We start from the raw sequence: 16076 nt of genomic DNA on the forward strand, positions 1-16076 counted from the left end.
TTTATTTGCTGAAATAGTTTCATGTGTTTAATCATACAGTACAGCACCAGCTTTGTTGTTTTAGCAAAGTTTTAATGTCCATCCATATTTATTTTTCACTCTTTTTAATAAGATACAGAAAACACAGGAAATATGTACACAAAATTGCAAACAAAACATTTTTCAGAACTAAATGTCTTCTTCAGGCATCAGTCAGTGTTTAGTGTTACGAAAGATGTGCACGAAACACATCTTGAGCTTTTTTGAGGAGACTGAAGTCCTGAAATCTTTCGATTAAAATTAGAAATTGGTCTTTCGGTCACTTCGACAAGGGAGATCCAAACGTACACATGACACCATCCATGCGTTCGAGATTGCATACTGTGACAGTAGGTACTGAATTAGATTGTTAAAACAGTCGATACTATGTAGTATTAATATGGATAGTATGAACAAATTCGGACGTACTACATCCACCATGTTCAATTCAATTCAATTTTATTTATATAGCGCTTTTCACAATTTGGTAATTGTATCAAAGCAGCTTTACATTAATAGAAGCAGGGAAAAGCACAGAAAATCAACATTATAAGCGAACGTATTACTAATGTAACGTATAGAAGAGGGTGCTAAGCCCAAGAAGGCTGCCTCCCCGGGTTGAAAAACCCCCTAGGAGAAAAAAACCCGGACTTTAAGCCGGGGAATTAAAAAAAGTCCTAGGAGGGGAAAACCCTTGGGATATATACACACATTGAAACGGATAAGGAGATTAAGCGGAGATTCTGCCGATGGTCGTTGGTCAGGCATGTTGATACGTCACGTGACATAGTATGTCGTCATAACAACAAGTTGGTAATTAACAGGAATGACGTTAAACAAGCAAATTAACCACAAATGACAGCTGTTTAATATATGTATTTGCATTTGAATAGAGGCACGTTACCGCTTTCCAACATTTTTGAATAAAACAACGTCTCTCCTTCTTTTTCGTCATTGGATATCTCCTCTAAGGGGATGTCCATCGAATGAACGCTTCAGGATATTGTCTGAAGCAGTAGGTCATTCGGGTACTTTGCGCCTACTGTTTTTCAAAACTATGAATTCGGACGTTGCGCATAAATCCCCTATGGCCTTAAGCAGCTCACTTACAGGGTTCCCAGCGGTCCTTGAAAGTTTGTGAATTTGGGGGAAAAAATTCAAGGCCCTGGGAAGTTTTTGAAAATATATATACATAGATACAGGTCATTGAAAGTGCTTGAATCTATTTTATGCAAGAGGTTTTCTGGAAAAAAATCCATATTATTCACTGTGTAGTGTAGGATAATATCATAAAAATTCTAGACTTTTTAAGCACATGCTAAATTGTTCGCTTAAAATGCTTTTTTGCATAGTTGTGTTTGACACATGAAAACATCCCAGGTAACATATGTAACTTGTTCCCTGAGAAGGGAACGAGACGCTGCGTCTCCCGTGCTATACTTGCTGCGTCCCTGTAACGCCGACTTTGGGAATAGTTCAGATAGCGATATACTTACTGGCGTTTTGTCGTTAAGCCTCACCATTTGTTGAATTTGATATACACATTCAGACGCACTTACCCCTGGAAGCGTCCACAAAGTGACGCTGCGAAGTGACGCAGCGCGAGTTCCCTCGAAAGGGAACTGTCACAATATATCTTAAAGAGTAGCTCGATGTAACCTTGCTCTCACTTAAATGTGTCCCCACATTTAGTCTTTGAATTTGAGGGTATTGGATCTGAAAAGTCTTGAAAGGTCCTTGAATTTGAAGTTAACTAAGGTGTGGGAACCCTGCTTCAAGGGCTCTGCCCTAGCATAGAGATGCTCACTTCTGTATGGATGCCACACATACAAACCTGTTTAGAGCTTTGACTTTCTGCCCGATTTAGGATCCAGAGGTTCATACAGCAGTCAGCACAGTCACCTGGGCTCTGAGCTTAGACCCCTGCAGTCTCCTGAACACCACATCGACCCCATTTACGAGGACAGAGTCTACCAGAAGGCTCCTTTGAGGAACTTCAACCAAGGCCAAAGTAAGACACCAGTTAGCAGGTTTAAAAACTATTTGAGAAAAACCCTTCTATCTTATACTATGGAAGTTTAATGAGATTTCAGTATAGGTGTGTTTATGAAAAGGCTTTTTTCTTTTATTTTGTTCAAAATCATAATGCATTCCCAATTGCCTAATTAAAAGCGACAAGCAGCCAGACATCATCACTTTATACTATCAGATAGTGTCACGCTTTTGCTATAAAGGTTTTATATCTGTTATTATCTGTTCAGCTGAATATGCTGTTGTATATCATTACAACAATTTTATGGTTAAAACGTCATTAAAAAGATTTTATGGCATATCTACACAAAATGACTACGTTTTTAAATAAAAATCCATGTCTACATAATCTTTGTAAAAACAATTTTCTGCACATAGATCAAAACTTTTTCAGTCTAATGTGCTTCTGCGCTTTTACCTAACAATCTTAAGTAAAATTTCCCTTCAGTGGGTAATTTACTCACGCTCATTTTCCAACCTCGTTTGACTTTTCCTTACCGTTGAATGCAAAAGGAAAAGTGGTCTGTCAAAATGACAAAAGCACCATAAGAGTAGTAGTAGTAGTAGTAGTATTAGTAGTAGTAGTAGTAGTAGAATAGTGGCCATACAACCCTGTTATTCTTCTGAGACTGTGCTTTGTGTAAGAAAAAGACTGAAATTTATTTATAATAAAATAAAATAAAATTTGAATCTCAAAATCACCTCAAGTACAATAACCAAGCCTTGTGTCCTGCTCTGCTACAGTATATGGGTGCTGCGTTACTACAAGAAAGTTTGTTTTAAACCTATTTTTACACATTTTTAAAACCAGCTAGTTCAATTTTGCTGAAATTTGAAGTTTTGTAACCTTAAAACGCATCCTGGGGTGCGTTTCCCGAACAACGACGTAACTCGCTCATAGTACGACATAGTAAACCACCATAGTACGATTCACAGTTGGAGAAACGAACTACCTTGTCACGACTGTGACATAGTAACTTTGTCACACATTCGTCATTTGAACCATGTTGGTTTAACAACATAGTTGATGATGTCACGTGGGAGGTGAAGTACTAATTAATCTATGCAAATCGATTTAATGTCAGATTACTGCTGTAAATAACATATATTGCATCAGAAGACTGATTTTGTTATCGTGATTTAGTTATCTGTTGTTTATTTTCAAGATAATTAATTCACACGCAAGTTCCCTCTTACGTCACTCCTCGCCGGGATTCCCCAGGGTCTTAAAGCTCGTAGTTCTGCGCAAATGCGCAGTTTTAGAAGCAGCGCTTTAATTCTGTTTACAAACTTAAAGATGTAAAATAACATTTTTATATATTTAGAATGATGGATATAATCTGTACTACATGTTTTTTGCTTATTTTGTTCAAAAGCATGATCAACGTAAGTCTACATATTATAATAATAAGGAACTATGCTTCTAACGACAGGTAAAGAGCTGTCGTTCAAACCACACAAGCTTGCGATGCAGCTTGTGAATGTTCGTTTGAAGTATGGTTTCGGGAAACACCATATCATTGAACTTTGTTAGTAACGACAAAACTTACGACAGTAGTTGGCTATCGATGCTTTCGGGAAACGCACCCCTGTATAGACGGTTTCAGCAGTAACAACATAAGCACGAGGCTTTCGTGGTCATCACGTAACTTCTGGTAAACTCTGCGAAGAATAAATAACAACAAAGTCCTTTTAAAGTAGTTTATTTATATAACAAGCAAAATAAACAACACGTAGATTACATAGGAACACAAAACATTTGTTATTTTCGACGAGGTATTTGTTTAAGAGTTCCGTTTCAGCAACTAGTCAGACCAATAAACAAACAAAAACCGGACATAAGTTCGGACCAGACGCATCACTGCATGTGCGCCCGATGAAGCACTCTATAGTAACGTACAGTTAAGATTCTTGCGCTTTTGGAACCAGCAGTCCCTTTACTACAAAGGAGAAGGAGTGTTTAGACAGGATATAGAGGACAAAAACATAAGAAAGCATAAATAAGTCTTTTATCAAGGGGGGCCAGTTTTTTTTTAAAGTACAATTCTCTTTATACACCCTCAAAATGAAGCTTTCAAACATTCCTTCAAGCTCACCATTGGGCCTTTCTTGTGTGTAAATGTGAGAGAAATGTTAGCACTGTAGCCCGTTTTGTTTGCATTCATTGTATGCCAAGGCGTAAACATTCTGCAAAATGTCTCTAAATGTGTTAAACTGAAAAAAGCATAATATAGGGTTGGAATGACATGAGAGTATATACTGTAGACGATGGCATTTTTGGGTGCACCGTTCCTAAAGCTTTGCAACGAAAAATTAGCATGTGACTGCCGTTTAACATGTTTAAAGCTTTGCTCTGAGCTCCAGTCAGCTGGAAAGCTCAACAGTCAGGATACTCAGCACTCCGTGTGGGTTTCTGGGTAGCTATTCAAATATGAACAAAAGCTTGCCAAACATAAAAAACACTTTCCATTGACACTCAGACAAGCAAATAAAACATCAACTGAAGACCTATCATTACGGTCAGGTTGTTAACATTATTTTATGGCTTAATGTGCTTCTTGTCCTGTTTTGCTCCTTCTCTCCTCCCTATCCTTTCATTTTAATGTAAAACCTTTTCTTTCACATTGGGCACGGGGTAATGTTTAACACCTTTTGCTGCGCCTAAAGATCCAATGAACCAGTTTTGTGAGCAGGTCGTGAACTTTCTACTCTGTCCCTACTCTCCTGCCATAGCTCCCTCCTCTCCTGGTGTTGACCCCATACCCTTGCAGCGCACAGGAAGCCAAAACGCCACAGGAACCTTTCCCCGCGCTGGATACGCCACCGGTCCCGGCGCCTCCACCGCAGACTATGCCAACCCCTACCGCACTCTCCAGTTCTGCCCCTCCACAGACTCACCCTACAGTAAATCAGGGCCTGCTTTGCCTCCGGAGCCCACGCTGGTCAGGTCACCATCTGTAGACAGCATCCAGAAGGATCCCAGGTAAGTCTTCCCACTGGCTACTGCATCTTGAGAAAAGTGCACATGGATATCTCTCCCAGCTAGTGGGAATAAGAGGCACATTCCATATATGGTACAATCTGGTGTCTTAAATGTATTTTAAGTTTTTTAAAGTAGGTGAGAACCATGGCAAAAGTAACGCGGGACGAAAGTAACAAAGCGATTTTCTACAAACCCTGATAATATTTGCATGCCAAACTATGACAGCATCTTAGGCACGCAATCCCTGACAGAGCTGACAAATATTGCGTTATTTACGCACCGTTTTTTGCGTGTAGATCCAGAAAGGTGTTTTTAACCATGATAAGTTAATTCCTAAAGCGGTCATTTTGTTCTTATAACGCGTTGTGTTTCTGGTTTCATGTGTTAAAGTACTGATCAATCTGCAGGTTATTTAGTGCTCTAATGGTGCATTCCCACCGGTAGAGGCGGCAAAAAAAGCGCTATTCGTACGTAGTTGGATGCTTAAATATTAAATTCACTCGCTTCATTCGCACATGAAAACTGCGTGTGAAGTTCTAGTCGTTCGAGACATTCACGCGGAAATTTGCGTCATGGGATGAGATTCTGCGACTCCGCTGAGACTCCGCTCACTTCCTGTAATCACGTCACTACTACAGCAAGGTCCTGATTGGTTAACGCGGCACGGAAATCCTTGCCTAGATGCCTAATGTCAATGCGTCTTTGCCGCGTCTACCGCGTCTGGTGTGAACCTTGCATAACACATCCTGAAGTTTGACGTCTATGAGTTTTTCAAAATAAAAGTGTTTAAATGTGAGGAGATCCTGTCGGGACGAAAGTAACACCTGTTACTTTTGTCCCGCTGCTAATACTGTTGTATATGTTGAAAATTTATATTATTCTAATTTGATTTAATTTCATTTTCATAGTGTTCAAACTGTTTTTTATTCTCAACAATTTAAGTTTGTACTGTTGGTTGCTTAAACATTTGAAAAAACTAACATTTTAAATGAAAATGTAATTTCATTATTTTTTACTAAGAAAAATTACAAAATATGTTTGCATCAACATATTAACGAGGTCTTAGTCATGTATATTTAATAAAAACAAGTGTGACACAAAAATCTTGTTTTGTTGTGTTACTTTCGTCCTTGCAGGTGGGGTCGAAAGTAACAATTCACTACTTATGTTTAAAGTGAAATTATACTGAAGTCGTTTTACATTCTTATATAATTCCACCTGATATTGATAGACCACACTTATCAAAAATATATCTTTGTCTATAACATTATCTTTTAAAATTACGTTTTTCTAAAAAATGTTACTTTCGCCCCCGCTCTCCCCTACACTGTGTATTTACAGTATACTGTGCACAGTGGAAAACCCCCCAAAAGTTAGCCGTAACATGCCGTACTATCCAATGAAAAAGCACCATAATATGCATTTTTTAATACCAACATATACTTCTGAGGTACTAATTTAAACTGTGTACTTTTTTTTAAAGATTTTTTTTTAAAGATTCACACCATATTTTGTACTGTGTTTGTGGAATGTGCCCATATCTGTACTGACTGCCAATAGTCACACTGTATGATTAACAAGTGAAATAGAGCTTCACATGCACAGGTTGTCAATGAAGGCACCGTATAGCATGACTCAGATTTAACATGACCTCACGTCCTGTGTATACTTATTACTCACCAAGCTCTATGAGCCATTTCTCATAATAGTAAACATTCTTCAGGAATGATCCCGCATGGTTTTACATCGAGGTACATGTAGTCAGTTCCACCTTTTCCACTCTATCTTTAAATATTAAGCATATTTTTGGCTTTATCGTGTGACATTAATTTGATGTGCTGAGAGGCCATTGACAACCATCTCTTTAAATGTTAACTGAAGTAGGACTTTTTCCTTTTTTTCTTTTTTTTTTGGTTTGCTTGCCGATTTAATCTTTTGGTTGATTTCTTGTCATCCCTTTTGTTTATCCCTCACTTTTTTGTTTCTCTCTCATGTCTTTCACTGCTAGTGGTTATGGTGGAGGTGGTATGAAGTGTGATGCATTGCAAACAAATGCAACTGTATGAAAACATTGTCTTTTCTCTTTGGTTCACTTACTAATGTTTGGTATATTAAAGGGTGGGTCTGGCAACCATACCGGCCACATTTCTGTAGCCATAAACTTATCAACAAAATAAAAATTATATTTAAAAAAAGGGTGTATATTCACAAGGTAGTATAACCAGTGCACCTCTAAGGTAAATTCGGGATTCAGATTCATTATTGTCTTTAAATGTGAGCTGCTTCATTTTAATAGTTTGATGAATTTAGAGTATTCTGTTTTTATTCAACATGTTGTTGTATTTCAGTACTCTTGTTAACTGGTCCTGCCCACAAATCAACTACTACCATCTCCAAAGGCCAGTTCTGCCTTAACAAACAACAACTATAGCATCAACAAAGACCACAATCCAAGTATTGTTGGGTTTTTGTGTAGTAAGTGTGAAAATTACAGTTGTTACCCAACATTATAAATCTGATAGCCAGCTATAAAATGTTTAAATGTTGAGGCAGCGTGATAAACTACCCAGAAAGTAGTTGCATAACACAACAAAATATAAATGATGAACTTTTTTAATTATGTGAGACCCCTCTTTAATAAAAACCAGCAAGAAATCAAGTTTGTAGTGCATGCAAGAGTCAAATGCAAGTGTGTAATATGTTCATGCAGCAACAGTAAAAGACAGTTAAACATAAATACGTATTTTTTTTAAATGTGACATCGCTTTGTGCTAGACACCTACCCTTTCTCTTTCTCTGCCTGTCTCCTGATAGGTACGACCCTGAATTCCTTCTCTGGAATCAAAATCAAGCCGAGCAAAGAATGACAAAGTAATCCAACATTTATTTATTTCTACTCCTCATTTACAAAGCACTTTTCTCCTCTCTACTCAACATCATATAAGGGCAGCATGACTCAATTAGATGTACTTTATTACTGTGTTGAGATAAGCTTTACTTTTTCATTAGAAAGGGTAGCGCAGGTTGAGACGCTACAAATTTGCTGTTTTTTGTATGGATTTCCTTCCAACATTTTCACGGTGTGCTTCAATATGTACTGTAAGTGCAAGGCCTTCATTCATCCACAGTGAGTTTAATGTGTGGTAAAAGCCAAAGTCATTTTTAGATTGGTCAGAGAATAGAGTAATAGAAAGAGAGAAGCAGACGTTCAGACTGCATAGGTGACCGGAGTTTGTCCATTGCTGCAAAGCATCACATTGTGCGTGTGTGTGTGTGTGTTTCTCCTGTTGTGTTGTTATTCATTGTTTTGTTATCATTTTATGTTAAAGCATGGTTATTTTACTTTTTTAACCTTTATTTAACATTATTGTCCTTAGTTGTGTAACCTTTTCAATGCAAGCAACAACAGTGGTTGTGTCATTGTGTACCACATAGTAATGCAATAATAAATTGAGCAGGCTTGTGCACAATTCAGAATTTCAGAATTGGCCTCCATTCAATTCATGAATTGGAATTTGAATTGAATTGACTCCGCCCAACAGGAAGTTGAATTTGAATTGGAATTGGAATGACAGGAAGTGGAAAAATCAAACTTAATTATTTGTTATGTCTCTAGAGTTTTTAACATTGCTGGGGGAAAACATTTCCTGTTAATGTAATCTGTACAAGTTGTTCAAATTAATATAATTTATAGAATATGTAATGCAATCATATCTGACATATACTGACAGCTTCATTTTTAACACTTCACTTACTATATAATATGTATATGAATTTCTTTGAATTTCTATTGAATTGCAATTCTGCTTCCTTTAATTCAAATTCGAATTGTAATTCTAGATCCTGTTTTTGACATCAATTCCAATTCAAGAATTGAATTGGAATTTAGGAGTCATTCTCAATTAAATTCTGAATTGTGCACAAGCCTGAAATTGAGAACATACCATGTTGGGTTGAAACAACCCAGCATTATTTTAGAGTGTTAAAGGGACAAATATACTCATTTCCCAACTCTAGAGTTAAACATTTACCATTTTGGAATCCATTCAGCTGAACTCCGGGTCTGGCAGTACCACTTTTAGCATAGCTTAGCACAATCCATAGAATCTGATTAGACCATTTAGCATCGCTTTTAAAAATAACCAAAGAGTTTCGATATTTTTCCTACTTAACACTTGACTCTTCTGTAGTTACATCGTGAACTAAGACCGACAATAAATTAAAAGTTGCAATTTCTAGGCAGATATGGCTAGGAACTATACTCTCATTCTGGCATAATAATCAAGGACTTTGCTGCCATAACATGGCTGCAGGAGGTGCAGTGATATACGCAGTGCCCAAAAAAGTTACTAAGGGGACTATTTTCGGCTGCTGCGTAATATAATTGCGTCTTAGTACATGATGTAACTACAGAAGAGTCAAGAATTAAGTTGGAAAAATTTTGATACTCTTTGATTATTTTTTAGCGCGATGCTAATGGTCTAATCAGATTCAATGGATTATGCTAAGCTTTGCTAAAAGGGGTAGCGCCAGACCCAGAGATCAGCTGAATTGATTCCAAAATGATAAAAATCAAATGTTTAACTCTAGGGGAGCTGGAAAATAAGAATATTTAAAAAAAAGTGGAGTGTCCCTTTAAAGGTCTAAAATCAGGTCAGGGCTCTTTAGCTAAAATAATATAAAAAAAATAAAAGGATTATTTTTTTAAGATGTGATATTTTGTCAGAAAATGGTTACAGTTGTAAATTATGTATACATTTGCATTTTACATTCACCTAATGATTAATGTAACATCATTTACCATAGATGACTGAGGTTTATTTATTATTTTCCTCTTTCATCAAGGTATTGCAGATAAATTAATTTTTTTTTAAGTTCTTTGATTAACCAATTACTTATGTTTCATTATTAGAGTCATTCATAATTCTCCTGTACAGTTTAGGTGGTAGAGCATTGCATTAGCAGCACAAAAGGTCATGGGTTTGAACCCAGCGAACACACATACTGATAAAATTGTATACCTTGTAATGCACTGTAAGTCGCTTTGTAGAAAAGTGTCTGCCAAATGCATAAAAATGTTTTTAAAAAGTGCAATAATGTTTAGAGCTGCGCTGCTGATCTGAGCTCTCCGGTTGGATGTCAGGATATGAATTGGTCACTGAGTGTGACAGAGATGTATTTGGACATCTCTCTTTCTCTCTGCTGACAGTGCAAGCTTCCTCTTTGAACCATTCATGCATTTGTGTGCTGAATCAACACTGCTGGTCAGTGTTTCCTAAAGAGGGGTTAAGCACAGGTGACACGTTCACATCTCTGCTGGCTGCACAACTTATATTTATCTGATCTTTAGCAGCTTTTAGAGTCCCAAGGTTTTCCTACAACTGTCAAAACAGTACAAGTTCATTCTGCTGTAAGATGAGAAAATAGCTACCTGTATGTTCCATCTCAAAATGTACAGGTTGAAATAGTTAAAGCAACGCGACTTACCTCATTTGTATTAGTGAGATTTTGAGATTAGGAGCATCACAGGTTGATTTTAATCAATAATTTGAATCTTTGACATGACATTACTTAGGTAAAGGGATAGTTTACCCAAAAATGTAAATTGTTTCATAATTTTCTCATCCTCATGTTGTTTTAAAGGCGGGATGCATGATCTCTAAAAGCCAATGTTGATAGTTGAAATCACCTAAACAAGCACGCCCCTACCCCAATAGAATCAGTACCTTCTTTTGATAGACCCGGCCAACACATACGCAACCCAGGCATCCATGTTGGTTAATAGACACGCCCCTTACTGCTGATTGGCTACAAGTGTGTTTTGGTTCTCGGCCCGACTCCCTTTTCCAAAGTGTTTTTGAAAAATCACGCACCCCGCCTTTAAATTTCTTTTTTTCTGATGAACACATTAAAGATATTTTGATAAATATGGTAAGCACACAGCTGATTGTAACCATTGACTTCCATAGTAGAAAAAACAAATACAATGAAATTCAATACTGTCAACTGTGTGCTTACCAACATTTATATATCTTCTTCATCATTTATCACAATACTTCCATATTAATTGTTTTCCTACTATGGAAGTCAATGGTTACAATTAACAGTGTGCTTACCATCATTTATCAAAATATCTGCTTTGGTGTTTATCAGAAAAAAAGAAATTCTTACAGAACAACTTGAGGATGAGAAAATGATGACAGAATTTTCATTTTTGGGTGAACTATCTTTTTAATATTAAAGATATCAAGATTATATTTTCAAAGAATGTTCTATACATTATGAAGGATTTTATGTAAAAAAAAAAAACTAATCACAAAAAATCACTTTAGCTGGGTTTTCACAGACTGGGTCACAACTGGCCAATATGATGTAACCTGATGTAAACCCATCCAAGTCAAACCCATTCTTTAATCTGATTGGTTGATAAAGAAACTTCTCTTTGAGATACCCGGACAGCCTATAATCTGTCACTTTAAAAATAAATAGTTGTCAGTATACAGTGTAACGAGTCGTTCTGAATAAGCCAACATTACGTGTCAACACTACTTTTGTCAGAGCCGTTGCACTGGAGTAGTTTAAAAATTCATTGTGTCTGAGCCGTCTTTGATTGAGCTGTCATATGTTATTTCAGTGCCTGCTTTCCAGTTTGCAAGACAAAAGCAAGTAGCACAATAGAATCGCAGGGAGTGATGTTTCGGTGCTGAGCACGTGAAACTTATTCACCGCTCCCATCATGTTTGAATAGGAAAGCCAGGAAGCAAGCCGGTCGGACACTGGTGCTCTACATTCATTAAAGTGTTTGTTTTAGCAGTTTGCACGCTTCAGCGGCTAAGCTACAAACTAGAGCTTCAGCGATTACATGGACTGGTGACTGGTCTTATTTACTCTGTTCAGCTTAAGTTGTCTATTCATCTGCCTGTAGTGCCAGAAGCTAGTTGTACAGCATGCAAACCAACCCACAGCGTGCCAGTTATGCTGGCGCTGCCCACATTTGAAACATGTGGCATTTAGCAGTCTTTAAAGATGACATGAAAAACCAATTGTTCTTGTAGTGTTTGATGTGTATTGTAGTTCAATGATCTGAAGACACAATGAAGAACTGGGATTAAAAATTAATTGAAGAAAGCAAAGCGTTATTATTATAAAAAAATATTATACTTATCATACGATTCTGTGTGCGGTTCGTCACTAATAAGACATTTTGTGCTTTTGTACAATAGATCTGATTTTCTTGCTTTCTTGAAGCACATATGATGCTTTTTGAACATTTTCCATTCATGATCATGGATCATCAAGATTGCTAAATCTGTGAAATCCACAATCAAGTGCATGCTGTCTTTACAGGTCATCTAATATGTCACTTTTTCAAGATGAAATATATCAGTATTTGTAATAGTAGGTGTCCCCAGAATGTGCCTTTGAAGTTTCATGTCCGAATACCCTACAGATAATTGATTATACAAAAGGCCCATTTTTGATGTCCAGATAAAATTAGTGTGTGTCTCTTTAAATGCAAATGAGCTGCTGCTCCCCTCCCTGTTTATTGTTATCTATACTGAAAACACACCGCTTTTAATAAGTCAATCACCTTACTTCATTGTTCATAATGAACGTGCAGTAATGAATCATGTACAGAAGAATAGTATGACCTAACCTTGGTCTTTGTGGGCGGAGCCTGCGCAAAGTGACATCAGTTTGCTTAGAAAATGCCAACACCTTGTGCCATGAGACTGTTGAGGTAAAAAAAAATCAATGAGCATATTTTTAGCATTACATGGTAGTCGTGCAATAGAGCTCGGCAAAAAATAAATTTTTAGATTAATTGTGTTTTTTTACGTGGTCGATTCGAAATCGATTCTCAAAGAGCAGAATCGATTTTTACTTTCATATTTGTTTCCGCAAACATTGAATGTAAGACTAACGTTAATCTAATTACTAGTCTTCCTCACTAGATGTCATCCTCTTTTTTGCCTTGTTACCAAGGAGCGAGAGGCAAGCCTGTCATTTATTCATTCAGTGCTTAAAATGGCGGTTTCAGGTGCTTCATCGACGTTGATGTCACCTTCACATAAAAAGTAATTTTAGATTAAAGACAACGACGATAGTGTTTTGGCTTTTAATTTTGTTTTTATTAATTACCCACTTGTAAACTGCTGTTCACTGTTATTTTTTTATTAATATAGTATTTGTATTAAATCTATATTCATTGAGTTGAATCAAGAATCGAATATAAAAACCGACCCGAGAACCGTAATCGAAAATTGAATCGAAATCGATTTGAAAGCTTGTGAATCGAAATTGAATCGATCTGGAACATCTGAATCGATACCCAGCTCTATTGTGCACACACACATGCGACACAATCCCAACAACATACAAAAGTGAATAATTTATATTAGGTGACCTTTAGTGCAAAACATGCCATATACTAAGGAAGCTTTGAAATCACATAATTCTGCTTTTATTCTAAAATATAGACTTTCGAGTCTTTTCGAAACCATTTTGTGCAGGATCATTTGGTGTGTGTCACATCCAGACTGTATTAGATTTACTACACTGCATCTTTTTCAAACTATCAATCCATTAGCTCCATTTCTAATAATCATGCTCGGTGAGGCATCCTGAATGCATAATTTATGATGCTCTCATTTGGCTGTTTTTTACACCACACGTCATTCAGTGGTCCATGAGGGGCTTATCCACTTTCTCTTTCAGCTCCATGGGTTATTCAGACTGATATTTCTGAAACCTTCAGAGGGGTTTTGTGGTGTTAATGTTTCTGCCGTGTGGATGATAGATAGATTCACCTGACTGAACCAAAACAAAAGCCCTTACAAAGACCTGCCACAAACAGGGTAGTTTGTCTAAATCAAATGAGTTTACAAATGTTATATTTTTTCTGCTTTTTCAGGCTGCTAGTCTGGCAACTCTGTTACAGTATGAATCCATGGGCAATAAGGAATCAATTTTAACTTGAGTTTTGTTATATATGAGTTCATCGTACTTTCAGAACTCAAAGCGTCCTTTGTTACAGAAATATAAACTGTTATTGACACCAAGCCCAGATAACGGCAGGTTCTGGAATGTACCTAGTTTATGTCGTAGTAGTATATTTATTTCGAAAAAACGCCTCCAGTTAACGTCTACTTCTTTAGACCCGCCCACTGGTTTACCCAAACCGGATAACGTCCTATCAACAAACATGTCGTTAAAGACTACGAAATATTGTGCAATGCCTTGTTGCTGCATAACCTTTTATCGCAATCTGATATTAGGAATGCGTGGTTGAAGTTTGTTTTTAAGAAGTTTCAGCTCACGTGGGTAAAACTTTGAGTGAACAAACCACAGATCGACGCTGGATTTGCAGAAAAAAGCAATGCTGTTCCATCAGTATTGGATCTGGACAGAATTGTGCTGCAATCTCTTGTGAGTAAAACACTTAACGTGTCACTATTGCTTTGTTAGAGATCGTTATATGTCCTGATTGTGGGTAACATCCGTCTCTAACCACAAAGTTAGTGATAAGGACTTACCAGGCTGTCACACGCTGTAGCATCCTTGGTATTATTGTGTCTGTGGTCAAGCCAGCTGCACAGTCAAGCGATATAGATTCTGATGCGCGCTTATAGTGTTGTTTTACGGTAATTTTTAGGCCCATCGCGTTTGAAGATTTGTTGTTTGCTACTTCACCTATACGCATCCCTTATGAAAATTAACCATGTTTTTTGTGTGTTTTTTGGTGTATACGGACTACCGGCACATCTGGGAACTTCACTGTAAATTTCTTCACCGCCCCGTTTTGGGGGAAATAAACCAGACCCTCCATTGACCTCCATTCAAAAGAGCGAAACAAAGCAACGCTCCCACACAGCCGGCAGGCGTAAATAACTTATGAAATCACTCTGTTCACCCTGTCTGCCATAGAGCGCGAAAGACACATTAAAACATCCAATCTGGTCAACATAAAAACATGTCCCTTTCATTCTCCCAGCGTCAAATTTGTGTAACGCTATGATTGCTGGAAAATCACTAAGGCTAGTTGTATGGCTGGACGGTAAAGTGCACTCAGTACTCTAAATATAAAGACATAATATATAATACGAAGTAACTTTCAAATACGAAGTAAAATCATTCACTTGCTTCCCTGTTGACTCGATGAGGTACGAGTAAATGTCCGGTTAAGACACCTCTGGCCAATAGGGAGCGTTGTTACACAAATTTGACGCTCTGAGAATGAAGGGGACATGTTTTTGTGTTGACCAAATTGAATGTGTTGGTGTGTCTTTCGCGCTCTATGGCGGGCAGGGTGGACGGATAGTTGCTCAACATGTTTGATCTGAGTGATTTCATGCGTTGTTTGCGCCTGCCGGCTGTGTGCGAGCGTTGCTTTGTTGCGCTATTTTGAGCGGGGGTCAGTGGAGGGTCTGGTTTGTTTTCCCCCAGAAGTGGGCGTGAACCTGTTCAGAGACATTCTATGACGTTGCACCGTTTGTGCGTATTGATTTAGCCTGGCTTACACCAGACTAGTCTCATATAGTAGCGTGGTTTACGAATGCCCAGAGCCATTTATTAGGCCCTACGAATGTCTATCAAATGCGTCTGTACGTAGCTCATAGCCAAACGTTTCAATTATACCAGATGACGTATGTAGAGCGACATAAATTCATGCGTCAACTACTTTTATCAGGTACGTGTGCACACAGCTGAAAGCTATGCAACTAAACCGGTAGCTGTATATTGATATTGAAAAGCAACACAACTTAGTGGCACTGTGACAACCACAGTAGATAGACTACAGGCATAATGACAATATGATATTAATAAGTACCACTTACCATTTATAAGTTAAATGGACTTCGTCAACAACGATGCCTAACAGGTTGGTCCTATAAAACTCCGTGGCTATCATGTCTTGCCATATCCACACATCCTTCTTGGATATGAAATTGTTTTACCCCAAAAGTAGCTTTTTTTAAATAAACTTGCGTTCAAAACTACTTAGAAAACTCTCTAAGCCTGCATCGAAAAGTAACTTCGGTCT

At 37.5% G+C, this 16076-nt stretch overlaps 1 protein-coding gene across 6 annotated transcripts in view; it reads left to right on the top strand.

Annotated features, from left to right (window-relative positions):
• ctnnd2b (catenin (cadherin-associated protein), delta 2b) overlaps nt 1-16076 on the top strand; it is a 125848-nt gene that overhangs the window by 67071 nt on the left and 42701 nt on the right. For 4 of the 6 annotated variants that reach the window (XM_055201992.2, XM_055201993.2, XM_055201998.2 and 1 more), the window contains 3 exons: nt 1886-2029; nt 4783-5032; nt 7847-7903. In XM_055201992.2, the coding sequence (XP_055057967.2) occupies nt 1886-2029; nt 4783-5032; nt 7847-7903 (451 nt within the window). The remainder of the gene's footprint in view (nt 1-1885; nt 2030-4782; nt 5033-7846; nt 7904-16076) is intronic. The other 2 variants (XM_055201994.2, XM_055201995.2) reach the window with 1 other exon arrangement.

Source organism: Misgurnus anguillicaudatus, chromosome 2, assembly GCF_027580225.2.
Source record: "Misgurnus anguillicaudatus chromosome 2, ASM2758022v2, whole genome shotgun sequence".
Lineage (NCBI taxonomy): Eukaryota > Metazoa > Chordata > Actinopteri > Cypriniformes > Cobitidae > Misgurnus > Misgurnus anguillicaudatus.